The 27,499-nt window shown below is 31.0% G+C and overlaps 1 protein-coding gene across 2 annotated transcripts; it reads right to left on the minus strand.

Annotated features, from left to right (window-relative positions):
- Positions 1 to 214: 214 nt before the first annotated feature.
- Positions 215 to 27,092, minus strand: LOC118074253 (ankyrin repeat domain-containing protein 50). 2 transcript variants are annotated; one of them, XM_035095337.1, is made up of 11 exons: positions 26,977 to 27,092; positions 4,768 to 6,759; positions 4,523 to 4,696; positions 4,131 to 4,301; positions 3,555 to 3,866; positions 3,158 to 3,479; positions 2,832 to 3,078; positions 2,362 to 2,762; positions 2,087 to 2,278; positions 1,212 to 1,998; positions 215 to 1,117 (listed from the first exon to the last, which is right to left on the minus strand). In XM_035095337.1, the coding sequence occupies exons 2-11, from the start codon at positions 6,382 to 6,384 to the stop codon at positions 949 to 951; spliced, it is 4,392 nt and encodes a 1,463-aa protein (XP_034951228.1). In that variant the 5' UTR covers positions 6,385 to 6,759; positions 26,977 to 27,092; the 3' UTR covers positions 215 to 948. The 2 variants fall into 2 exon arrangements, with proteins under 2 accessions (XP_034951228.1, XP_034951227.1); XM_035095336.1 differs by having other exon boundaries at positions 4,068 to 4,301.
- Between the last annotated feature and the right edge of the window lie 407 nt (positions 27,093 to 27,499).

Consider the following 27,499-nt stretch of genomic DNA (forward strand, 5'->3'; position numbering starts at 1 on the left):
ATATTCAACATTTATTAAATATTATTGTCTCTATGTAAAATAAAATAAAATTTCTGCGTGTTTAAAAAAATGCTTAATTAATTCTTTTTTGAGTAGAATGATTTGAGTGTAATCTAAACTTTTTTTTTTTTAATTTGTTTTCTTTAATTTCTGATTCAGTAAAGAAATTTCAAATTATTCGATTAATATTAAAGAAGGATTATAATACATAGAATTTATGTTTTATTATCATTTATTCATCACGTACTACAATTTATCAATAAATATGATTATACCAACTACAATGATAATAATGTATTTACATAAAGTTTCTGAGGCCATTATTTTTACCTTTCGTAGCACTTTTTCCACAACTTTATCCACTAATAATTTTTATTTTTATATTACTTTTTATACATAACTTTACATTTATTTTTTGCATTTTGTAATCGACAAAATCAAAATTTTTCTGTTATCCAGTCTTATGAAAAAATCTCAATTTTCAGGTCATCTTTTCTGGTATCTTAATAATAAAATTTTAAATAATTGACCCACCTATATGATATCGTTTTTTTAAGAATCTTTATGGGCATGAATGAGATCGATTTCTTTATTAACGTTCCATTTATACAAAGTTTCATAAACAAAATTGCCTCACTATTACTACAAATATTCCCTATAAATTTTAATATTTGGTATTATCTCGTGTGTAATCTTGATAATGTTTTGCACGATTCACAGTGTCATTTACTTATTGAGGTAATTGATTTTATTCAGATAACAAATGAAAAAAAAATATCAATAAAAAATTAGTAAAATTTGTTATTGACTTCCACGTTTTTATCAATCATTATATCATCATTCATAAAAAGATTCATTGTTAGTTTAAACGTCGTACGTTTTTTGTCATATTCATTTTTTATTTTTTTGATCTCATTGCTTGTTAAGAAATTATTTAAAAATTAATTTCTACAACGGTGTTTCTTTTCGTGCTTCAGCTTTCCACTGAAATCCATTAACTCGAGTAGTAATTGGTTTATTTCTGTTAGTGGCATTTTCGAAGCCATTCCGAACACCTGCTACAAGTCTCATCGCTGGATTTGATACTAAGCCATTTCGTTTTGGTTTTGAATTCGCACTGAAAACAAAAATACTCAAACGTAAACAAACATTCCCAAAAAAATACCATTGAAAGTTTTTAAAATATTATTTCAAACTTATAAATCAATTACCTTGGCGTAATATGATCAGTGGTATGTTTAACATTTCGTCCCACGCCTGCTCCACTATTTCCTAAAATAATTCTCATGTGCGTATCTCGGGTAAAGTGAGGGTCAGCAGAATTCCGTTTTTCATCATAGCCATTTTTTTTATCTTTATTGATTTTAAGACCTAACATTTCATTGGTAAGCTCAAAGGGTTTTACACCTTCGTTCCTATCAATAAGTTCAGTTTTTATATCAATAGGTTCATATATTGCAGTTGGGGTAATGAAATTTCCACGTTGAGGTTTATACTGTATACTTTGATTGCCAGTGAGCAATGAAACCCCCAATTGGCTCTGTATAACGCTTGCTGCAGTTTGAGCGCTCGGTGGACTGATATTAGTTGGTGAATATGGTATAAGGCTGTCACTCAAAGGCGAGTGAGGTGGCGAAGCATAAATTGGACTCTGTGGTTCGCTTTTTAATGGTGATAATAATTTACTCAGCGGTCGGCTCTTTGCACCTCTTGAACATTGTTGAAGTTGTTGTGTGAAAGATAATGGAGTTTTAATTACTTGATTTACCATAGGATTTTGACTAAATTTCCCTTGATCACTCTTTGTGCTACCAGTCAGATTACTACTCGATTTACTATTGCTTGATCCATTTCCCAGCGATACACAACTTCGTCGTTTAGTTGAATCAGGAGATTCTGCTGGGCTGTATTGAGTCGAAAGGGGATTTAAAATGGCAGAGGAGGGTTTCGTTTCTGCAGTTGAATTCGATGTTACAGACGTTGCGCTACTGCTACCACCTAGAGTATAAAAACAATTTAAAAGAATAATAGTATTTGTTTATTTGATAGCTTATTTAGATTATTGATCATTGTTCTTGTTGTATACCTCCATTCATTCCAGGACGTAAACTTCGTTGACTTGCCGAATGTTCTTCTAGCAGTCGAACAACAGTATCATGACCACTTTTGGCCGCAACTTTTATTGCGTTTCTACCACAGTGATCAGAGTGATTGGGATCAGCACCGTGATTTAGAAGAGCTCGAACGCAGTGTTCATGACCCTCTTGCGCAGCGATACCTGACAAATTTAGTACTTGATTAGAATTAATATCAAATTGAGTGTAAAGTTGAATAAATTGTCGCCATAAATAGAATAGTCACCTAATGCAGTTGCCCCCTGATTACAAGTATGATCTGGTGTAGCTCCATGTTCTAAGAGAAGCCTGACTATTGCTGCATGGCCTTGCCAAGCAGCTGAATGAAGAGGTGTGCGATTTTCGTTATCACAGGCATTGACACTAGCATTTCCTTCCGTCAACAACAAATGAACCATTTCTCCATGTCCTTGCCAAGCACTAACATGAAGAGCAGTTCTTCCTTCAGAATCTCTACTTTCTACATCGGCTTTTGCATGATCCAGTAAAAATTTAGCCATCGTTAATCGGTTTTCTAAAGCCAAGATGTACAAGGAACTTCTACCATCAGCATCCTTAGCATTCACATCTGCATTATATTTAAGAAGTACACGAACTGTTTCAAAATGACCTTCAATTGCAGCGAGCCTGAAAAACAGATTTTACTGTGACACGAATGAACACTATGGTTAAACGAATAGTGGACAAATGGAGTACCTTAATGCGGTCTTTCCGTCGTGGGCGTGTTGGTCGATGGGAGCGCCGTGATGCTCCAACAGTCTCTCTACTAAAGAAGTATGTCCCTCCTGTGCCGCAAGCATGAGTGCACCCTTTCCATCGTTATCAGCTTCATCGATTTTGGCCCCTGCTTCTAGTAAAGCTTCACAGACATCTAGATGACCTTCAAACGCAGCATAATGCAGTGGCGTCCATCCAGAATTATCTCTATGTTGTTCATCAAGTCCTATTTATAATAATAGAATTTAAAAAAAAAAATAATCTATCCATAACCATCTATCGATTAATTAGTTTTTTTTATTTACCTCGATCAAGCAGCTGTTTAACAACATCAACACCACCCTGAGCGGCAGCTACACTCAACACTGTTCTCCCTTCGTTGTCTATACTATCAACATAACATCCCCAAAACAACAATAATGCAACAACACTTCCATGTCCCATACTTGCTGCTGCCCACAAAGGAGTTCTACCAGTAGCATCACAATGATCTACATCAGCTTCATATTCAAGCAACAATTCACAAACATCTCTATGGCCTTCAAATGCTGCTACTAATAAAGGAGTCATTCCATCTTTATCCTGATGATCAACGGCAGCTCCTCGTTCAAGAAGAATGGTAACCACCTGAAAAGATATCAACTCATGTATTAAATGAATAAACCTTTTTAATGTCAAAGTTCAAGCGATGTTCATGCTCACTTTTGCGTAACCGTGATTAGAAGGTACGCATAGAGCTGCAACGCTGAGTGCTGTTCTACCATCACTATCAGCATGATCAATTTTTGCTCCATAGTCTAATAGATGTTCCACGATTTCGCTGTGGCCCATGTAAGCTGCGGCTATGAGTGCTGTTCGACCTTCATCATCTGTTCTATTGACATCTGCACCATGCTGCAATAAAGCTTTCACTATGTCTTCGTGACCTCCCCATGCTGCAGCTCTTAGGGCTGTTCTTTGATCCCAATCAGCGCAATCTACCATTGCACCATGTTCTAATAACATTTCGACAACCTAGAAAATGATTATAATTTTTTTAAATGTTTGATTTATCATTTAGTTTAGCCTTACAAAAAATTAGTGGGTAAGTTGTAGTTGGGTGATTTCACATGATGTATTAAAAACTGATAACAAAAAAGAGATGACAATGAGTCAGAAATCATTTGAGTTTGTTAGCCACAATGAAGTAAATCAAGAATAATAAATCACACTAACTACATCAGAGTCTGTTTTAACAGGCTTGTGGTTTCGTGGAAGAAGACTTGGCTGTGAATGTACCTGGGTGTGTCCGCCCCAGGCTGCAGCTCTGAGTGCGGTCCAGCCATCACAGTCTGCATGGTCGGCGCTAGCACCAGCCGCCAAGAGGACTCTTACAACATCTGCATATCCATGTCTAGCTGCTAGATTTAAGGGTGTCTGTCCATGACGGTCTGTAGCCTCTAGTTTTGCCTGAAAGTATAAATAAATGGAACTCCAATAACCAGTAGTAAATAGGATGAAAAAATATTTATTGCTTTTGGGGTAAATTGTCGAACTAGTAAGTATATTTAAATATTTCTTACAAATAAAGTAACTACGAATGCTTATTAAAAAAATGTAATTTTTCAAAAAAACATTACTTTAATCGTTCACTTGACCAAGTGCTTAATTAAATTAAAAATAATTCTTACATGAGGGCATGCTGCGAGCGCAAGTTCCAGCAACGATGCATTTCCATCGGCTGCTAGAGTATGAAGTACTGTACGACCACACGAATCAGCTTGATTTATGTCTCCACTGTCACCGAGTAGTTCTGTTAATGGTTCTCCAGGGGATTCATCTACGGGACTAACGTCTTGTGAGACCTGTAAAAAAGTATTTTCTTATACCACTTATACATTTTAATAGTTTATGTACTGAATAAAATGTGAGTTACCTGACTAGAAGAAATTGGATCCTTGATGGACTCATTATCAACTGTTTTCTCCGATGGTTTAGCTCCAGCATCTACTAACAACCTCAGTAATTTTGTATCTTGTCTTGGCCACATAATACATTCAGAATTGTCTAAATAACATTGCTCAATAGGTGCACCAGTGCTGATCATCCACAAAACTTGAAGTGTGTGGGAATCCAAGTTACAAGAATTACTATTTACATTATTAATAACGCGTTGAAGATGCTGTCCTAAAATACATATCTCATCAGGATTGAGATCAGGACTCTTTTGAGTGTAATAAGCTGCTAACATTGCATGTCCTTCAGTCGCAGAACAGAGATATTTTTGTGTACAATGTTTAACATCCAAGAGCCATTCAGCAAAGCTGTGATGGAATAACATGAGTGCTCCAGCACGAGATACAGATATTACCCTCCTCAATAAATGAAGTCTACGGTTAAAATCTTCAATGGTGATAGTTGTATTGGCTGTTTTGACACACTTATACAAAATTTCTTGAGTTATCGGTAATTTTGCTGCGAGTATAACATTAAGCAGTGGCTGTACTTTAGCAAATTGTTTTCTACTAAATAACCTTTGACACAGCCATAGATAAAGTCCATTAAGAGTTCCTGGAATCTCCCTGACTTCTCTTAAAACAATAAAATTTTCTGCTACTCCATCGAGAACTTTTTCTAGGTAGAGAAAGCAGCCATTACTTTTGATGTGTAATTGATTGAGCATCTCGGCTGTGTCTCTAGAGATGTGTTGTCTGAGTGCATCCTCTTGGTCTAACCTTGCAAGAATATACTGTTGAACGTCTCTAACAACTTGACTTTTCCTCAAATCATCTAAAGATATTTTTCGAAAACCAGTAAACATCCGAGAAATAGTCTTACTTTGTCGTCTAGCCGTACAGACAAGTAAAAGCCATTGGGGAAATAGGTGATGATGATTTGCCAACAGTTCTGCAATGGTTCGACTAACGTTCTCATTCTCATGTCGTGAATCTCTTGTTCCATTTAAGGGTGGGTTTATCACTTGTCCTTCATCAATAGAATCAACAAGAAGAAATAAACAATTTTTTGGCGGTTCCACTTCCAATAATGGAAACAGGAGAGCTTTCTTAAGTGCATTATCTGGATCTCGATCTAACACATCGTGCTGGAGGGCTGCATGAATTTCAGGATCAGTTCTAAGTCTCTCGGCATAAGCTTCAGCGACAGCATCCTTGGAGGTGGATGGTACTACTGATGTTGTGCTGGTTGTCGGTGACGTAGGCGAAGATAAATGGATACCATCAGTACTTGCTTGTAAAATTTGTGCTACAAGCGATCTAACAAATTGAGCTGGTGACAAAGAGGCTTCGCTTCTCGCTTGACAAAAATGTCTTGCTAAAAGTCGTTTGTTGAGGGATCTTTGGTGTCTGGAACTTGCAGACGTAGAAGGCCATGCTAATTCAGCACATAGAGCAGTTTTTCCACTTCCGGGACCACCAACAATAAGTGCGCCACATGTTTTTGAAGCTGGTCGTTGCTCCAAACAGTGTGAGAGTTTCATGAATGCCCATTCTCGGCAAAAAAACCGTTTTTTTTCTATTACTGGCGCAGCCATTTTTATATCATAAAATATGTGTGTGTATATATATACATATATATTAAAACTTTACTTAGTTTTACTCATTCTATTCAGTTATTTACACTTGCCCAAAAAAACATCCGGGTTCAGTTGATGATTCACCAAAGATGTTTATTTTTTTCAAGTATTTTAAACTTTGAATAATATCCATAGATTCAGACTATAAAAAATGTCAATTTAAGGTAAAGTTCCCCTGGGAGACTTGCTTACTACCAAACGTACTAAGGTTTGACAGCTTGAAGATGCTGATCGGAGCCCCAGGGGGCTCTGTGGCTTCCTCGGCCTCCATTCAGGCCTCTCATCGTCTCATTTCGTTTATCCTCCGTGATTCGTAGCTCGACATTCTAGATCCTGAAACATAAAACAGTATTATATAGCTTTTCCACCGAAACACATTGGACTTAGTAACTTTCTATGAGATTCGTTGGTACTTTTTTTGTTTATCTAAAACCACTATAAGCTTCTTCACATACCAATGTGATACAATATTGGAATAATGTTTGAGACTACAAACCAAACTTGCGGAAACTCTAGCATTATATATCTCTATACTGAGATTGAAGGTGTTAACTCAAGAATGTAGATGCTTGTATACACCAAAACGTGAAAATATTTATATTGTGAAGATACAAAAGCTCTCTAATCTTCGTGTAGTCGATAAACTGATGTAGATAGGACATATGTGTACATCGTTAGGGCAATAAAAGTTGTGCAAGATTTAATTTGATAATAACTCTAGAAGGCTAGTCAAAAACTAAACGATTGGTAATCTCGTGAAATAAATATCTCTAATAAAGTTCCCGGGGCACGAGCCAAAATTCTTGCTTGAAAATACAGAACTTAGAAGTCTCTTTTCAAATGAAGCAGAAATGGTAGTGGAGGAGGAGTAGACAGAGGAATGGACGAAAACCCAAAATTACAAATCTTGATTCAGTAGAGAAGCAAGCGATAAACCAGTTCTGTTAATGAGAGGCAGAGATGTAGATACTGTGTCGACCTTATCTTCTTATAATCTTGTGTGCATCCTTCTTTTCATTCATCTGTGATGCTAAACTATTTCGGATATACGTGCCTCCAACATGATTCACACACTGCATCAGATAATGTGTGATTCTAATGGCAACTCCATAGTCGTTGGAATTTCTTGAAAGAAGTAAATGAATGCCTGATTGGAATTTCTAATTATCAAGGAATATTTCACGATAAATATAAAAAACTAGAAGGTTTATTCATTAACGGAAAATCATTTTTAAGTAGGTGATAAGAATTTTAACCAGTTTTATACTTTGTTGAAAGGAACTATCTGTCAAAATGTCTGAAAGTATTAATTTAAGTTGTTTGATGGGTTGATAATATTTTTTTAGCAATTTGAACTTTGTATAACAACTAGTCAATGTATTTCATTGGAATAACATAAACCATTTATTGACTTGAATTCAAATCATGATTAAATAAAAAACGCTTAAAAAAACTTCTTCAAGTAATTGAGTTTAGCAGTTTTGCTGTTCGGTGATGGTATCTAGTTAGCTATTGGAAAACTACTAATTGACGATAACAAACAAGTGTCTTAAAATCAAAGAGCAATTTTCTTGCTTTAACAATTGATAGCTTGGTTGATAAAAATAATACTGTGGTGATATATTGATAAAATTGAACAATGTTGATTTTGAAATACTCTCATTAATGTTAATTAAATATTTCTTCTTGAAGTTTTTAATCTTTACAAATTAATTCCTATTTTTAAACGACTTCTCCAAACAAAGTATATTGTTTAAATAAATCTCTACATTATATTAATGTCTTTAACCATATAATTTTCGTTATGGTTTATGTTATCAAAAAATCAACATTAATCAATCATGATAAAATCAGGAAATTAAAAGACTCCAGCGTTATAATGAATAACCACAGCAAATGATTGAATATAAAGATAGTAAAATTATTATGAACATCATATTTTCGTATATATATTTATTCACATGGATTCACTGTAGCCCGTATATTATTCTTAGTAACTGGAGTCACTAGCAAGAGAATTCATAAAAAATGAGTAGCAAACGTATACAACGCATATCAACATCGCGTTTGGATAATAAAACGAGTATGGTAGATCTGCAAGGCATTCACTTGATTTCCCTAATGAGTTTAACGAGAGTCGTGCACCTTCAGCTCTGGGCACGAACTTCTAACATATCGCAAGAGTCACTCGATGAATGAGTGCAAATACGAGTGTTAAAGGCATGCTTTTCTTAATTGCTAGCAGGTATTAATATTTATTCCAGTTTTTTTTTCATTCAATGATATTTCTACCAATAGTGTATTATAATCAAGTTTGTTAACAATTGAGTGAAATTTAGTTAATTTCATTTTTTTTCTTCATTATTTAATGAATATTAAATTTTCAATTGGATGATAGATTTTAAAAGTGATATAAAAACGTTCATTCACCAAAACTTGCTGGTTGAGTGACCGATATTTAAACTTGTCGGATATATTGAGCACTTGAACCACCGTTCTCTATTGATGCTGTCATAATTGTAATTACTTTCCTAATACATATAATTTTACTTTGTTCAAGTTTAGCTGAAAAGAGTGTTCACGGCGTTATTAAAACCACAGAATTACGAGATTACGTTCAATGAATTCACCATGAGAAAATGTCTAGTAAAGACAGAATGAGAACAGAAGGGAAATCTGCGGTTGACGTGTACAAACTCGTCAACTCAATGGTAACAATGAAAACTTGGCCGGAACTTTGATATATTTTGATGCTGTTTCATACAGTTCTTTTGTCGGTTGAATATCATATTCTTTCATACAACTTTTTCCTGACTTATGTACTTTACTTTTCACACATGAAAAAAAATATTCTAGTGACGTGAGACGCCAAAGTTCTATTCCCTCAATTGTCTTAATTTTAGTAATATCTGTAGAACAAAATTATGGAAGTAATAACTTAAGTCTGTAATTTGAATGAAAGAAAAAGAAAATAACATCATGCAAATGTTGTAACTATAACAATACTAAAAAAATTTTTAAGAAAAATTAACATGTCAGATAAAATGGGGTATACGACTTAATTATAATATGTAATTTTAAAAAATTTCTTTTGATAACTTAAGATGCGAATTTTCGATATAAAATGTGATTTTATTAATGGTCTTCAACTTGGTTAATAGTTTAAACTCTCCATAAAGTTATTTTATTGTTATAAATCATCCTGCTAATATCGATTACTGAGAAAAGTTTCGATGACTAACATGTCTGCAATGCAGAATTATTTTAGAACTTATCGATTTTTACAGACAAAAAAAAAAAAATCAGAAAAAAAGAAAATTATTGATGTTGATAATCCATTTGATAAGAAAAAAATACATATAAAAAGGAACGGTTTATTTTTTATTCTGTTCAGAGTCAAAGAATTTAAGAGCAATAAAAAATGGCACAGAACCAATGGTTTACATCAAAAATTGGCGGTACGTGACAAGAATGAAATGCCCATGATTTTGATAAATAATGCACGAAGAAAAAAACAATTTATCATTTTAATCGAATGATTTTCTCCAGTGTAGATGAGCTGGTGGGATTTATAATGCACTGAGAAAAAAATGGGTGGATTATCCCCAGTTGACAACTGGCAACATCTTAAATCTTGAGTCACATCTACTTGATAAAGTCAAATCATCTCTTGGATAATAACAAGCTGTGGAGTCGTCAGAAAAACTTCTCTTCAATTCTCATCAAAACAATAAGAAATGTATTTTTGGATCAGAAATAATTTTTATTGATGTTCTTTCAATGAATAATTCAAATTAGTTTCAACAAAGTTCAAGATAACAAAAAAATTATTACTACAAGTAAAAAAAATGTCTTAAATTAATGCGCGGCTTGAATTAAATTTTCAAAAGAAAATTCAAATAAAGAATGACCAGTTAGTTATAATGATGATTTCATAACAGTACATAAATATATTGTTTATGAAAATAAGTTTTCTTACAACTAAAATCTGGAATAATTGAAATAATAAGAATAAATCATTGAATAGTAATAAATTTATATGTATAATCAATCAATTACTTATTTGAAAACCCAAAATTTTTTTATTAATATTAATATCTTCAATAATGAGCTTAACATTTGCTGGAATTGAAAATAATAATTATTACGTTATTACAGAGTTCTTAATTAATCGGTCACATACTTGTCACAATATTTAAAAATATTGATGTTAAGTGTCTTTCAAAATGTAATTATTTAAATAATACTGATTTAAATAATTTAGTGGATAAATTAATGACGATTACGTGATTAGTGCGTTTCCTAGAACTGCATATTAAGTTTGACAGTTTTACCATGATAGTTGGAGTACACTGTAACTGATGACCTAACAATTTAAAGGTATATGAAATAGTAATTGGATGCTATTACTAATTAGCTAAGCTGAAATTAGAAATATATAATCCTTTCATAAGAACTTGAACATCAATAATTGATCATTATCTAACTTTGTTGCCTGTGATTTAAAGATTATCGTTTTTGGTTTGCATTAAACTTTTTGTTACTTTGTACCTTTAGCACGTTACAATTTTACATCCTTTGCTTCTTATTATGCAAGTTTATATTCTCTTCTCGTTACATGGCCCTGAGGCAACCAGACACATTAAAGATTGCGCACGAGATCATATGATTGCTATAGCTATTGAATCTTGATACTAATGTGTCAACCGCCCACGTCAAACTACTGTGTGATAATAACAATACATGTTTCAATTAGTTTTCAATTTCTACTTTCACTATTTTTTCTATTAGAATAACTTTTCATGTCTGTTCATTTACACATATATGTGCATAGGGATTGAATAAATGCCATTATATGCTTGGTATTTCATTTAATATTGGTAACAATTTTAGTTTATATTATTATAATAAATTATTTCATTTGATTTATTATTATTGTTATTATTTAATTAAAGTTCTCAAATTGTTTTTTTTAGATTAGACGAAGTATAAAAAAGCTTGCAGTAGAGAGCTGAAATAACAGATTAAACATAAATTGATCAGAAAAAAGAATAATTTGAAAACTTTGAAAGGCTATTTTTAAATTGAAATTTCTTCCACTATCTGTTTCGGTAATTAGGAAAGTTTTTGTAATATTTTTGTGTTTTGTTTTGATTAAAAAAATTTCTTTAATCAAGTAGTAAAATAATTTTTTCCCCACTATTACATAAAAATTATCTTTATGATAATTTAAAAAATTTTTGTAACAAAAAAAAATAATGTAACTGTGTTATTACTGACAATTTTTGTTTCTTCTGTAGATAGAAGACAAAAGTACAATATCTAAATAATTATTTAAAATATATATCTTTAATTAAATTGTCAAAAATGAGCTTATGTTTTGCTTTTTTTTTATTTTAAAATAAATGGCAATGAACTATAAGAATAAACAGATGCTCTTCATTACATGTACAAAAAAGTATGAAAATCACATAAGTAGACGAGATGTTGCAAGAAGGTTCTCTGCTCTCAGAGAAGAGCGCAATATTCGATGCTTATTTAAAGGCCACCACAAATTTCAGGAAAACTGGTTGGTCTTACCAATAGAGAGACGAACAAAGATACAGAATTCAACTGTACTGGTGACCACAATAAGCTTTCAATGATCAACCAATATTGATCTTGTATGCTACCAGGAGGTAAAAAGAAGTAGAGATAAATTTGATACTGTAGGATCGTTCAATGTATCTCTTTGAATCTTGAAAATTATGATAATCGATTGGCACTGAAATTCATATAATAATTACTGAAGTTACCAATAAAATTGAAGAGTGTTCTCAATTCATGCGTAAAATTAAAAAAAAAATTTCTTGACTTACAGAAATTTTTGAAATAAATTTAATTAAGAGGCTGTTTGCAGCTTAAAATTTTTTATTTCATTTCTTTTTCAAAATCCTTTAATATTAACAATAGATACTTTTTATAAACTATTAGGTAAATAATTTGTAAAATTTTAGATCTAATTAATCGATTATGTATTGCACTACTAAATTAATTCTCACGGTGCTAATTTTCGCACTACATCTTTAATCATTTCTATCTACTTTCAAGCTGGATGAAATTTACGAACCCTCCCGGCAAGGATATTAATTCAAGACGGACTTCCGTTTAGGCCATGCGAAAGTGTCAAGAACGGGTGAAGTTATATAACAGTTAGTAGTCTTTCATGATTCTCGCAATTAATATTCACTCACCGTTAAGTTATATCATGTAAACTCTCCCTTAGTTCCCTACTGTATCTTTATAACACATTCACGAAAAAACAGGTTTTATTATATAACTTTTAATTATTATATAAAAGTTTTGTTACTTACATTTATTGTCATTTGAATCTTTTTATAGACGAAGTTGATGATTAATCATCAAATCAAATGAATCTTTCTCCAGTAATAAGTTCGGTGACTTTCAAATTTAATCTGAATTTACTTTTTAAAAATGATATCATAGACAAGGGTGACATCCAGATAATGAGAGACCGTAAAAAAATATGAAATGAAAAAGTTAAGAAAATTACTTAAAACTTTGTGCACACTTTCAAAAACATTGTTAAGTCAAGTATCGAGATTTTATAACAGGATTAAGTCAGATGTCTCTTGAGATAAACTGACTTTACTTTGTCAATTTTATTACACTTCAGATGTAAAAACTTTTTTGAATTTTTCAGTATTATTGATATTATTATCATCACTATTGCCAGTAAATGAAGCAACATCTCCAGGCTTCATACTCATATATTCCACTCTTCGCAATTGATAGATTCACATTAAGCAAGAAAGTCAAGGAATAATACATTCACGGAAAAAAGGGGCACAGTAACAATTACAATTTCGCTAGTAAACAAAAATTTTGTTAGCGATAATTGTAATACAAACGAAATTCGTTGTAATTTTTACTATTTAAATGATAAGTTCTATAGTTTTCTAATAAAACAGGAACTTTTACAATTCGTCTAACATAAAGTATACGTTTGTACTGTAAAAATCCGATAGCAATGTACATTGCAACTATTTTATTGTAAACATGCATTGATTACAATCGTAGAAAGTAAAAATTACAATTTGTTAAAGTGTAGTTATTGCAGCATGAAATTGTAATTTTTACGGTATTGACTCAGATGATTTCATTATTTGTGAAGAAAATTTACGTACTAAAAATACAACTTATACATATATATATATATTGTAAAATATCTGTATGTCGCCATCTAATAACTATTAGACTAACGACAGTTTGTTAGTTAACGACGATTGCTTGAAGATTAGATTGTTTATAGCAACGAAGGGAGAGTTTGTTTATCTCCAGTTTTTGACTGAGACTTGAGTTGACCGCACGGATTCTATCATTTTAATTAATTGCTGTCATTCTTAAATAAACTTTCCTTCATTAATTTATGTTCCGAAGTTGTTATTTGGTTTTATTTTACAATAAATATATATACAACTGTTCTTACGATGGCGCATGCTCGCTATTGCCGAGTGACGCGGTAAAGATTACAATTAAGTGATAGTTGCGAAGAATATTGGTAATTTTTACAATGCCAACTAATAAGGTTTATTGCGTACAGTTTGTTAAGGTAATATAGTATATCTGAAAACCGTTACAGTTTATTCGAAATACAGTTCGTGACTCGTGCCGCTCACACTTATAAATTAAAAAAACAAAGTTTATCGTGAATATATTAATAAAATTGTTGCAGGTAAGAGACATTATTTCTTTAATACGAATATATAACTCGTACTTTTAAAAACATATAAATTACAATCTGTGATATCACAGGTTTTTGTTATTTACCAATCTATCAATTTTGATCCTACTTTACCCAGTCCATCTCGAAGTGTTCTTATTATTCCATCTTTACCTGATCCATCTCAAAGAACCATAGTTCCTATTTCATCGTTACAGAAAGTGTGTATTTTTACTTCTGTTGTTTCCTGCATTCTATTTTTTGTACCCCTATGGAATTGAACAACTTGACTTATCCAAAAACAAATTAGTGACATTAATTCTTCAACGTGAAACTGATGGACTTCTGGAACTACCAGAAATAAAACCTCATATTTATATGAAATTGGCTCAAGAAATTGTCAAGACATTTCCAGCAGTAGCAAAACGAAAATTAATTACTCAGCAGATCAACGTCGAACAAACACGTAAATAAAATATTTACTCAGTTAAGCAGTGCTAAATGTTAATGTTTTTTATGTATTAATTGGTGATTATTTCAGGTGTGATACCTGATTTAGACGATGCCAATGAAAAAATACAATTTTTGATGACTAATATTGAGCCATGGGAAGAAATAATTCAAAAATGGGATGAATCATTTGATGAACGATCTCAAATCTTAAAGCATAGTTCTGATGCTGAAAGTTATTTTCAGAAATTCCCATGCTTAAGACAGCCATTAGATATTCAATTAGTGAGTATTCATTCTTCTGTGATTAAAGATTTAAAGGAAAATAGTTTAATTAACTAAGTATGTACTTTTTTTTAGTTAATAATTCTTATGAATGGTATAAGAAAACCGAAAGAAAAAAATTTTCTAATCTTATCAATCTATCTATCAATTGTCCACGTTCACAGAGTATAAGTTAACAAAATAATTGATATTATGTCTCTGTCAAAATTATATGTATCAACGAAATTTATTTATTTCTTTTTAAAAAATTGGAAAAATTTACAAAGATAAATTTGTATATTTACTTATATAAAAAGACGAAAATTATAATTGTTAATTAAAATTTTAGACACGTAACTCCAAATAAATTCCATTGAATTAATATAAAATTTTTATCAAATATAAATAGATTTTATGCATAATATTTACAAATATTACATTTAAACTTGATAGTAATAAAACATTAGACGGTAATGTTTTTTACTGTTTTCTTTAAAAATTACATTGTGGCTAGGTAATAATTGATAGTTAGGGCAGTTTTACAATCGCGAAACTATCATGATTTTATATACTATTTACTCATTTATATTGACAGATTTATCAATTCGCGTTGTAATAATTACCGCATATTTTAAAGATGTAATTATTATAATTTTATGAACGAAGCGTGTAACGAAGTTACATTTTTAAGGCCGATATTATGGAAAATTAATTGGTCTAATAGATCGATAATCAGTAAAATCGTTTTATCGACCCTTCAGAAGTAGCGCGAAATTTAAATTATCGGCAAAGCCTATTAAAACCATGTATTAGAGAGAGAGGGTCATAAAAAACATAATAGATCTGAGAGAGAGAGAGAGATATTGTGATGATTTTGTTGCCATGACGACTTCCCCACGCAACTCACCACAATAGTGGTGGGGGATAGCAATGTGGGCGGAGTCAAACAGTATAAAAGAGCTGGATTTGGCGAAGATCGTCACTTCACTTGTCTCCGAGGTACTAGACTGACGAGACCAACGAGAGTTGTAGCTCACGTTGTAAGATACAGAGTTGTAGCTCTGGCTAAAAGGTTGTAGCCTTTTAGTTTCCCCGGAGAGTTGTAACTTTCCGAAAGTAGGACTTGGAGGGTTGTAGCCTTTCGGCCAAGAGTTGGTGCTCTTGGTATTAGATAGCAATCGAGAGTTGTAGCTCACGATTTTGACCGTGTAGGAGTTGTAGCTCCTCACTGACGAGTTGTAGCTCGTCAGTTACTTAGGCAAGGTTGAAGCCTTCCCTCTAGGAGTTGTTAGCTCTTAGAGTATCCCTGGCACGAGTTGTAGCTCGTCTACACTTAGTTAGGCCCTTTTAGATTAGAAGGTGGAGAGTTGTAGCTCACACCAGTGTCCCTAGAAGAGTTGTAGCTCTTTGTCGACGAGTTGGAGCTCGTTGATTACCTAGGTAAGGTTGTAGCCTTCCCTCTGAGAGTTGTTAGCCCTCAGTGTATCCGGGGTTAGGTTGTAGCCCGACCAATTAGGGGTTAGGTTTAGGGGTAGACATTTTTAGGGTGGGTTTTTTATTATATCAACTCTCTCTTTCTCTCGAGTATAACGGCATCTAAGTTAAAGTTTATTTGTAAAGCTGTACAATTGGAAATCTCGAATAGAATAAATATATGTTGTAAATTGTTTATATAATAAAGTTGGAATTGGATTTTAATTTGTGTCTAGAGAAATTACTTTGTAACGTATCCGCCATAGAATCCTGGGCCATAAAAATTTAGATAACTTTTAAATTGAGGCGGGAATTTTCTTGAGAAAATTTAGTCGTTACAAGCGACACCGTGTTGCGTCACATTGTAAAATTTGATCGGGTATACTGGTAGAAGTTACATGCTCTTTTTTCCGTGTTGTTAACCAAGGGAGCAAAGTATGATATTCTGATTCTGAAAAATGTCTGGTCAGCTTAAGTCTCAATCTTAAACTGGAGATAAACAAACTCTCTTCTCGTTGTTATAAACAATCTAATCGTCAAGCAAACGTCATCAACTAATAAACTGTCTCTAGTTAATTAAATCATAGATAGAGATATACACATATTTCGGTAATTGTTTAGAATTGAAGCTCCAGGCAAAAATCGCTCCAAAAAATTTTTCACTACCTGGAAACTATTTTCTGAGGTAGAATTAGACAATTGAAGGTGGGGGAGACATGTTTCCTTAGGTTTCATCGAAAAAAACAGGATTTTTAGGTATAGGTATAGCTTGAATTCGAATAATAAAGTGACGAAGAGGATGAAAGGTGCTCTTTTTGCTACGTTCTGAAATGTACGATCAACAATTTTAGAGACATTCAGTGATTTATCATATGTCAGTTCTACTATCTAATGTCTGAAATAATGACAAAAATATGTCTCCCTCGCCTTAAATTCACTATTTGTACCCTCAGAAATAACCCCAAATGCATAAAAATTTTTTTAGAACGATTTTTGCCTGGAGCTCCAATTCTCAATAATGCCCTTTATTATAAATAAATCCTTCCTTCAATATATAATTTTCTTAAGAATAAAAAAAACAACGAATTCATAATAGTAATATATGGATCTAAACAATGACGGAATTTAATAAACAAAAATGTCAATATATTGTAACTAATATTTAACTCAAGCAATTAATAGTTTTTAAACAATCTTGATTTAATCTTTCATATGATAATATTAATTATTTAGAAGTATAGTACCGAACATAAATGCTGTTGAATTTTTTGAAGGTTATACATGCGATTTCCCTATACCCCCTTAAAGAAAATCACACAACATTTATGTCCGGTGCTGTCTTTATTGTTATTATTATAAAAATGTGTAGACTAGATTTTCGGGTTGTGTATTAAAATATAATCAAACACACTTAGTGTTGATTCAAATTTAGTCAGAGCCGGAGGAATCGGGTTCACAATTCTTTTGTAAAATTCGTGGGTACCGGAAATCACCCCCGGGTATCTTTGAAGCAATTTACCGTCAAGAATAATAAAGAGAACAACGCAAAAAGCGATTGATCTTTAAATATATGCGGCTTAGTGAATAATGTATTTTTATTATTTTATGTATTTCAATATACTTATATTTTACTTTGAAAAAATATTCTTATTTTTATTACCACTGTTACATACTACTATTTCAATTTTAATAAAAAAAAATTAATTATATTTAATGATGGATTCTATTTTTTTCCTTTTTTCTTAGTTTAAAACCTACAAAAATATTTTTTCCTCTTTGTAGAGACCTTTGGCTTTTATTATATATTCATATTTCAAAATGCACGTAAAGTAGTGAACATTCTATTGATTCATCCTCTACGATTATATGGTTTTCGCAGACACGTTATATATACATACATACTGCAGTGAGGTTGGTGGATATTCTCATTATACTTCTCGTGGGTGAATTGTATAAATTTTTATATTTAGAAATATCTACATGCATGTATGTGTTCAATGAATAAATATGCATAATACTATCTTCTTTCTCCTTAATAAATGCACTATCTTGCTTACACATTCGGGTATCCTGAATTTTTATAACATTCTATTTTTCACTGCATCAGCCTGCTTTCTTAAAAAAATATCATATTTACAAAAATTACATTTTTATACTGAAGTTGGATAATCTTTCCATCACTCAAAACTAACAAAAACACATTTAATTATACATTTATGAGTTTCTTTTTAATTTAATGTCTCTGACAAGTGTTAGAAATAAAGTAAAATTTTCAAGTGAAGTAATAATAAAACTTTTCTCTTTCTATTACTTTTCATTACATTTCATATTAATGAATTATTTATTGAAACAATTTTTGACCATTTTTATTTCTATTTATGATTATTCCTTGATTAAAACTTATTTGAAGAAGATTAATAATAATTCGAAATCAAGAATAAGTAATTAGTTTATCATTACTATAATTTGTTTTTAAAGAACTAGTATTATAAAGAATTTGAATTTAATTTCAATAAAATAAACATTTTGTTTAAATAAAGGAAAAAAATTTTTTGATCAAAAAAAGATTAATGAAATTTGTTTTAAAGAAACATAAAAATTGTTTCATACAATAGAAGAGATGTTGAATTTTTTCACTTAACCCTTCGTTGGTCGCGTCAAAATTTCTTCCTAGTTTGGTCGCGCCGCGGGGAATCGCGGCAATGTTAAAATTAATGCGATGGTGCCACATTATAAGCAACATTTTGGCGCTTATTTTAAATTAGTTTATTCAAACTATCATACATGATTGGAGCGTCTCCTACCGGATTCAACATTTGGCAACAGTGCTCATAAAATTTTCCTGTTTTGTTTGGTCGTGCTATGAGTGAATCACCGCAATCGACTCATTTTTGATAATAAAAATTGAATTATTTAATAAATATGAGTGATTAAAAATATTTTGACGGGTCCACTCGATTCTGAAAAGTGTAATTTAGGAATACCGCGGTGCATTTGTATTGATGACATTTAGTTGCATGATAATTATACAATTACTAAAAAGTGCGGCGATTCCCTCATAGCGCGATCAACGAAGGGTTGAGGAGGTTCTTGCACGAGTACTCGTATAGTATAGAGAAAATTTATGTTAGAATTTTATTCAAAGATAAATAAAATATTTGATATTAAATAAAACTTGACAATTATAATTGATTAATAACAAAATTATGAAACTTTTGATCGTTTTGTTTACCAGAAATCTGAATTTATTTGTACCATTGAGTTTAGTGTTTAACCTAACTTTCAACTCACCTTTAAAGGACTAATAATTAAAAGAAATCAAATTTGCTTCATCAATAGATTTCACTGTTTAATTTAGCAATAATGAATGTATAAATTTATAAAGTCTTAAAATCTTATAAAAATAACTTTATAAGAATGAATCGGAAAGTTGCATCAGAAATATCGTACTTTACTAAGTTGCAATTAAAATGCAACTTAGAAATTGTATCTTTCTTTCAATGTTCCATGATAAGATTTTATTGTATTCAAAAGGAAAACATTAAAACAATTACTGTAGAAAATCAATGAAATCTCATTGGCAAATAATTTTTATTAACATATTAACTATTTTTATGAGAAACTCTGGGACTGTGTCTCATAAGATGCTATAAGAATTTATCAGTTAATGACGCCATTTGATCTTTCGTCTGATTCTATCGGAATAAATGACATCAAATTGAATGAGAACTCATTAAATAATTTTTATTCACGAGTCAACTATTTTTATAAGAAACTATGGGACCATTACTCACAAGATCCTGCTTTAACAAATGAAATTTTCCTATTTCCTATTGCGTCACTAAGCAATGCTATGAATAGTAAATATTCACTTGGAATTAAATAATTACTAATTTCTTCTTATCGTATGTAATGAATTATGCTTTCATTTTGACTTTGTCAAATAGGATGCAGTCTGATTCTATAGGTAAAAAAGAAAACAGTTTCCATAGGATTTAGATAACTTCAAAGGGCAAATAATACTCAGAAATTATTTTATTGGCTTAAACATTGCTATTGAAAAAGGTTGAATCCTATGGGCTTTTTCGAAACTTTGATAGGAAACATCATATTTGAATAGAAAAAGTAAAAAAATTTTTGCTACCTAAAAAATGTCTAATACGATTATAGAAATCTGAATAGAAATTAAAATGGTGATTCCAAACTTGCAGAATTCCGAACTTTCCTATCGACACAACTGAATGGGATCATAATGATTCTAAAAAAAAAGTTAGCATTTTTATAGAAAAAAAAGAGTTTCTATAGGATATGAGAGTAGAGATTCGAACAAGAAATTGATCGATTCAATAAGATAATCCGACTTAGAACATTTCTCTTTATCTCCAAATGCCGCAAAAGAATTTAGCATTATTTAATAGGTTGAACTCCGCTAACATCCAATAGTAAATACCCTTTCTTTTGATTTGAGTATTGTATCAACTGAAAAAAATAATATTATTTTCCTATTCATTCCTATTAGGACGTTTAGGGTTGTCCCATTTATTCTCTCTATCATTCTCGTATCATAGTTCCGAATCTTTGTACCACCTGTAAGTTCTGAACCGTTCTTATAATTTTCCTCTAAGAACCGGGCTACCTTCTGATAGAACTTATAAATTCTCTTATAAGTTAACTTATAAAATGTTTATGGGTTTCAATAGTATGCGACAGACTCTATTGGATTGTTTTATCAAGGAGCTATCACTTTTGAAATTTTTATAGATTAATCTTTAATTTCATTACATATAAGAACATCCTTAAGAAAATGATGAGCATCAAAGAAAAAAAAGTAAATGAAAACTTTTAGAATACGTGTACTTTTATGATTCTGAATTTTCTATCTAACACAATAAAAGTTGTTAAGGTAAGCGAGTAAAAATAGGGACGGTCGGCCTGTACAGTAAAATTTACTTTACGTTTCCAGTCAAAATATTTATGCGGTTTGACTTCACCGTAAAGGACAAATTTCCTTACACACCAAGTCCATTTTCATTTAATTCCGATTAGAAGTTATACATTAATATATTCTTCAATTTTTTTATTGTTATGACAATATTATACATTTATTAGCGTGAATATAATAATGATACTATAATACTGTATTTATTTGAATGATATTAAACAATTCTGACATAATACATATATATTAAACTAACAGTATACAAATCGTACATTTTGTCTATAATATTATAATTACATGAACTTTTTCTAACAATTAAAACAAAAATTCTTCTCAATGATTTATACGGCTTTATTTAATTAGAATTACATATGTTCCATTATCATTTGATGCATTTTAAATTTGAATTTAATTTTTTTGTTCTAACAAATTACTTCTACTTAGGGATTTGAACCTACAATTACGTGCACGCACATGACTTAAACCTACGCTTTAACCCGCTTAGCTATTTTAATACTTCTCTTGTAAACATGAATATTCGAAGAAGAAAAAAAAAAACGATCGAATTCATTTATCGGTACACAGCTTTTACTTACGCCGAGTAATGTCCACTTTCTATATTCAGAAATTTACACGCCGATAATAAATTCTTAGAACTCAATATGACACCAAAAAATTCCATTACTGTAAAGTTTCACTTCAATCCACGAAAATAATAAACCCCAGAATTTTTTTTCGTTATTTGTAAAGGTTTTATAACTTTATCATAATATTAATAATCCTTTAAAGACGATTACAATTCATAATATTTGAAGTAAAATCAACGTTCTCATTTTTACTCCCTGTAAATATTTATCAATTGAATCGATGAAAAACGTGTGTCATCCTTTAATTTTTATATATTGCCTAGATCTGAAATTTTTATTTCTGTATTCAAATAATTGACTACAAAATACAATACCTGTCATTATTTAAAAACTCTTTTATAAAATATAGTAGAAAAACACAATGCAGAATTCTCATCGATAAAAATAAAAAAGGTTCATCTTAAAAACAATACAATAAACAGTTTTTTCTAATACAAAATACAAGGAAAATTTTACCTAGATCTTTTGAAATCTCATGAAAATAGTTTAAAACCTCAGTGCTCATCTGAATATACCCGATTGCAGCTCAACATATACTGTGGCCTTGGCACAATTTCCCGGATAAGAAGAAAGAATGTCGAAATGAGAGCAAAGAGTCATGGGCATTTTAAAAGTATCTTCTATCATACAATTGCAACATAAAATATCTCTCTTGTAGATTTTTATAGACAAGTATAATAGTATTGTATTTTTACAACTCTATAGCATTTCAATTTAAACATATCTATTTCATGAGATACCCTAAACAAATACAATATTTTACGATACTAATTTTCAGTGTATTAATATCCAAATTAACTTCATTGACAAAGAGAACTTTGCATAGCACTAGGGAGCATGAACCAACAGTAGATGACTCGCACGTGGGCAGAACGTACGTGGTGTGTTGTGATATCATCTATAAACGCCCACACCAGTTCCAAGAGTTCACGACTTCAAACGTGTGCCTTACCTCAGGGCTCTAATGACGTTTAATTTACGTTGACATGCCTAGATTCCAAAACGTGCTTCAACTTTCGTATGAGGAGAATATGCAACTATTCACAGATCATACTGAAAAATATTTTTACATAAATAACAGTTGAGATGTTATGGAAATTATTTTATATTCATCTTCCAATTATTATGGTTTTAATTAATAATAATTATGATATCATATGTTGTTACCATAAAACGTGCCAATCATCTTCATGATTGCAAATGATTAAATATAATTATTGTAGAACTTTAAAATTAATTGGATCAATAAAAGTTATAAAATTATTTATGGAATAATTTTTTAATATTTAATTTTCATCAAACGTGCGGGGTAACTGCTAGATTTCCGGGCGGCAACTCACCGATCGACCACTCTAGGCCTACTATACGGACAATAAAACACGGGAAATTTTAAATAACGCACGAATTTCTAAAATGAAAGCAGATTTTAAATACTTTCTTGGAAAAACCCATGTCTTTGCTCGTTTTTTTTTGACAATATCGAATGTTTAACGTCTATTTAAGTGTTAAACAGTTAAGTTAGATTTATTTACTCCGTATTTTTGGTTAGAATATGACCTGTATTCTCTAATATTGTAATTTACTCATAATTAATGAATTGTCATGTAACGGTTTTTCTTCCTAATGTTTAACGGTGAAATGAAATATTTAATTATCGGCCAATTTAACTACTAATTAAGTATTATTAATTATTGTAATAGAAGAGTTAAATTGCACTACACAGTACTCTTGTCCCCTTTTATGCTATTGAGCTCAGTTGTCCAGGATTCGTCATTAGGAAATAAGATAAGAGTTGAGTCAGATCAGCGGCTTAAAACAATAAAATCAGGTCAATTAGTCAGATAAGTAATTAGGATAAGTAATTAGCAAATAGTAAACAGTGAACGGTACCAAGCATATTAGATTTACAGTAATAAATCTTTATTTTAACAAACAAACAATCACCCTATGTACAGGATTTAAATCTGCCGCCGAGACGGCTTTAATGTCGGTAGCAACGGAATCTTTTTATCAATAAAAAGAATTTCACACAAGCTTAAGTAATATATACAGGTTTTAAATTTGTCGCTATTTATGCAGATTTTGAACAGACGGTATAAATAATAAATGACTTATCCAGTGAGTCGGTAATATAACAAGTCACTTTATCGAGACCTAACCTTGCAACAGTAAGGTTAATCAGTTTTAGAAAAACCCGCACTAAAAGGGTGGAGCAGAAAATAATAACAATTATTATAAATAAGCGGTCTTTTAAATACGGTCAACTAGTATTTTAACGTAAGGATTTCAATACAAGAAATTCGCGGTTTTAATTTGATGACTAATCAACAATAGTAACAATAATAATACGTCGCGTAATCACACCCACACAGACCCCAGTAAGACGACGGAGAGGTGAAATGCTCACACCCTTCGTTGTCCTTTTCAGAACGCAAAAACGGTTTGACTTGAGGTGGCGAAATGCTCACACACCTTAATTTCGGTCAAGTAGGTGAAATGCTCACACAGGCTTGACTGACAGATACTGATACAAGTGAGCCAAAAGCTGATTTGCCCATGCCCACAGATTCCAATTTATTGGCTTTTCCCCACGCACAAAGTGCGCGAAACGGTTTTGCGGTCGCCACCTGGTGGCGTACATGCGGACTAACACAGTACCTAAAGGCTATAACTATATATGTCAATTTAATTATTACCATGTGAGATTTATAACTAGTAATTGAATTGTTAAAATGATCTCTAAATTTAATTCATAATGATATACACTAATCGATAAACACTTAAATAAATAATTTTAAAATGGACTAAAGAAAAATAAAGGTAGAATGAATGAATATTAAATTGTATTTTTTCCGTTTTTTAACAAAATATAACTTTTAATAAAAAATAAAATTTAACTGTACACGGAGAAAAAATTCCAATAAAAATTACCGTGCTCAGCACAACAATCCACGCGCGAATGTTAATTCCCTAAAAAATTAAGACAACCTTCAAAGAAAAATTAGTAATCCTTTTGAAATTTTTATTATAGATTCAATATTTATTAAGGAACACCCTCAGTGCTATAGTTACTTTTTCCATACTGTAAACAAAGATGCCATTCATATTTTTCGTTACGATTTAATATTGGCGGCAACACGTTATATCATTACAATTTATCATAAATTTAAATGGATTGACGCGGTGGACTCATGGGTAAGTGTCAGTTTGACGCACGATGGGTCGCGGGTTCGAGTCCCGGCCGAAACAAAAGTCATTTTTATGATTTTTCTCGGGCCACTGTAAGTGGGAGGAAAATCTCTTCGGAGAGCCGGGTAGAGAGTTGTATCGACGACACAGGTTTTCTGCGTAAATCCCGATCGTAGGGATAGGAGGGGACAGTATTGTAAAACGTGCTGCATTCATTCCAACGAATTAATTAATTAAAAAAGTTAATTATCAATGAAGCTAATTTATTTATTTATATAACCAAAAAAATTATCATTAAACTTAAATAAAATTGTTTGACGGTAATTTAGTTATCACAGCTAACGTTACTAAATTTTGAGGTGCTGTGGAACACTAAATTTTCTGGTGCTGCTAAAGTAATTTTCAAAAAACTGAACGATACATTTTCTTATGTAACTTATAATTTTTGTATGTTGATCATTACTTTTACTTTTCAGTAAGTTTGAACTCTCATTCTTGAGCAGCACGATAATTTTTGTATGGATTTTTAAATAAAAATTAACGGAATTTTTTCTCCGTGTACAGTATCAAGATATTCAACTGATTAATTGAAACTAAAAGCCATAATTTTGACAATAATGATTATTAGTTACTACCAAAATACTTGTTGAATAAACAATAAAATATTTCAAGAAATCAATAATTTGAAGTTTCTCATTAAATTTAAAAATTTTTCCACTATTAATGTAATAATCCATTTGAAATGAAGAAAATATTATGGAAGCCTTAGTTTTATTAAGTATTATTAATCGAATAACATCCATTAAACCACAATATTCATTACAGAAGCTTAATAAATGCAATTACCGAAACTGTTAAAAGACGAGTATATTGGACAGCAGTTTGATAATAAAGGAATCCTAGAGAATGCATATTGTCTTCGTCGATTACTCATTTCATTGGAAGTTAATGTAACTGTATATCATTTTCATTAACGATCACTATCGTACCATTTACTACGAAGCAGTAACAAGAGTAAAGCAGAATAGTTATATCTAGTCAAGAGAAGTGGGTCAATGGTTTGTGAGACATTCAGTAAACAATACATATAGTCTATATATCAGGTGAAACTATCCAGTGAAATTGTATTCAAAAATTAAACTTGGAAATCTTCTGTGTTTCTAAACAAATGTTCGCTGTGGTAGACTGACTCAGCAATGATGTTGTTTCATTACGTACTGTACTGAATATTTAACAATGCAACATCTATGTTTATCTAAACTATCTCATTGTTCAATGAGAGATCTGTTACAAGTAATCAGTACAATTTTAAGCAATGAGTATTGATTAATTCTACCGAATATCATCATATAACCTACTTTGCTATTGATTTATTATCCGAAAAAAGTACATGTCTGTAAACAAAACTCGTTTCAATTTTTTATTCAATAAATCTTCTCAATGCATATCAGTAAGTTTTTTTATATCCTTTTATTCTTCAACAAAAACTTAAGAACAATATCTTTCAAAAGTTTGACTATTTTGTGGAAGATACATGTAATAAGTGCTTCAGTTTATTTATCAATGTAGGAGTGAAGAAGGCGACCTATTTTCATAAATGACACATTCATTATATTGTGTCTAGATTACATGGTACCAGGTCTGGAGATACTAGTGAATCAATAATTCTTCATTGAAGATGTTCATGCTCACGTTTGAATATAAGTGCCATTTTTTTAGAATATTGAGTGTGATGTATGATCTATTATCTTACATATATTCAAATATCTAAATAGATTGTCGTGGAATAAAATCATAGATAATATTCAGAAATATTGAAAACTTTTTTTCTGTGTTACTAATACAAGCATTTCACTTTAACTCACCTGACTTCAAGTAATTTTATGATGTTAGTAGACTTTGTGGTACTAATCCTTATTTTGCACGTAATTTTTATGCAATTTTTTTTTGTGCTTTGTGCTTGTGATGATCTAGACACCTGAAACAAACATAAAAAATATCACATTACTAACTTGAAAATGAGAAATAAATTCAATTGAAATATTTTTCTAAATTTAGGCAATACAATATGTATTTTCTTGCTACCTTGAAGTTTTAACTTGTGTTGAATGGCAAGCCAACAATATAATGGTAAATGACAATATAAAAAAATATAGTTAAGTGTTTTGTTACATTGAATAGATAAACAGTTATTTGAAAAGCGATTTTTTAAACGTTTATAAAATCATTACATATTATTTTTTTATAAAGTGCACTAACTACAAAGGGTAAAGTATTTTACAGTCTCTCTGTATACAAAAACATAAGAAAAAAGATCCTAGGAGGCTAAAATAAACGCAAGGTAAATATTGACATTGGAGATATAAAAAGATTTCTATATCATTGGAG

The sequence above is a fragment of the Chelonus insularis genome, unplaced genomic scaffold (assembly GCF_013357705.1).
Source record: "Chelonus insularis isolate UGA/USDA-ARS -01 unplaced genomic scaffold, ASM1335770v1 contig_134_pilon, whole genome shotgun sequence".
NCBI classification, from domain to species: domain Eukaryota; kingdom Metazoa; phylum Arthropoda; class Insecta; order Hymenoptera; family Braconidae; genus Chelonus; species Chelonus insularis.

Coding starts and splice junctions, on each gene's coding strand:
- LOC118074253 (XM_035095336.1), bottom strand. CDS start 6,384: ATGGCTGCGCCAGTAATAGAAAAAAAACGGTTTTTTTGCCGAGAATGG. Junction 3,867..4,067: donor TTAAAACAGACTCTGATGTA/GTTAGTGTGATT, acceptor ATCATTTTCTAG/GTTGTCGAAATGTTATTAGA. Junction 2,279..2,361: donor TCAGGGGGCAACTGCATTAG/GTGACTATTCTA, acceptor TAAATTTGTCAG/GTATCGCTGCGCAAGAGGGT.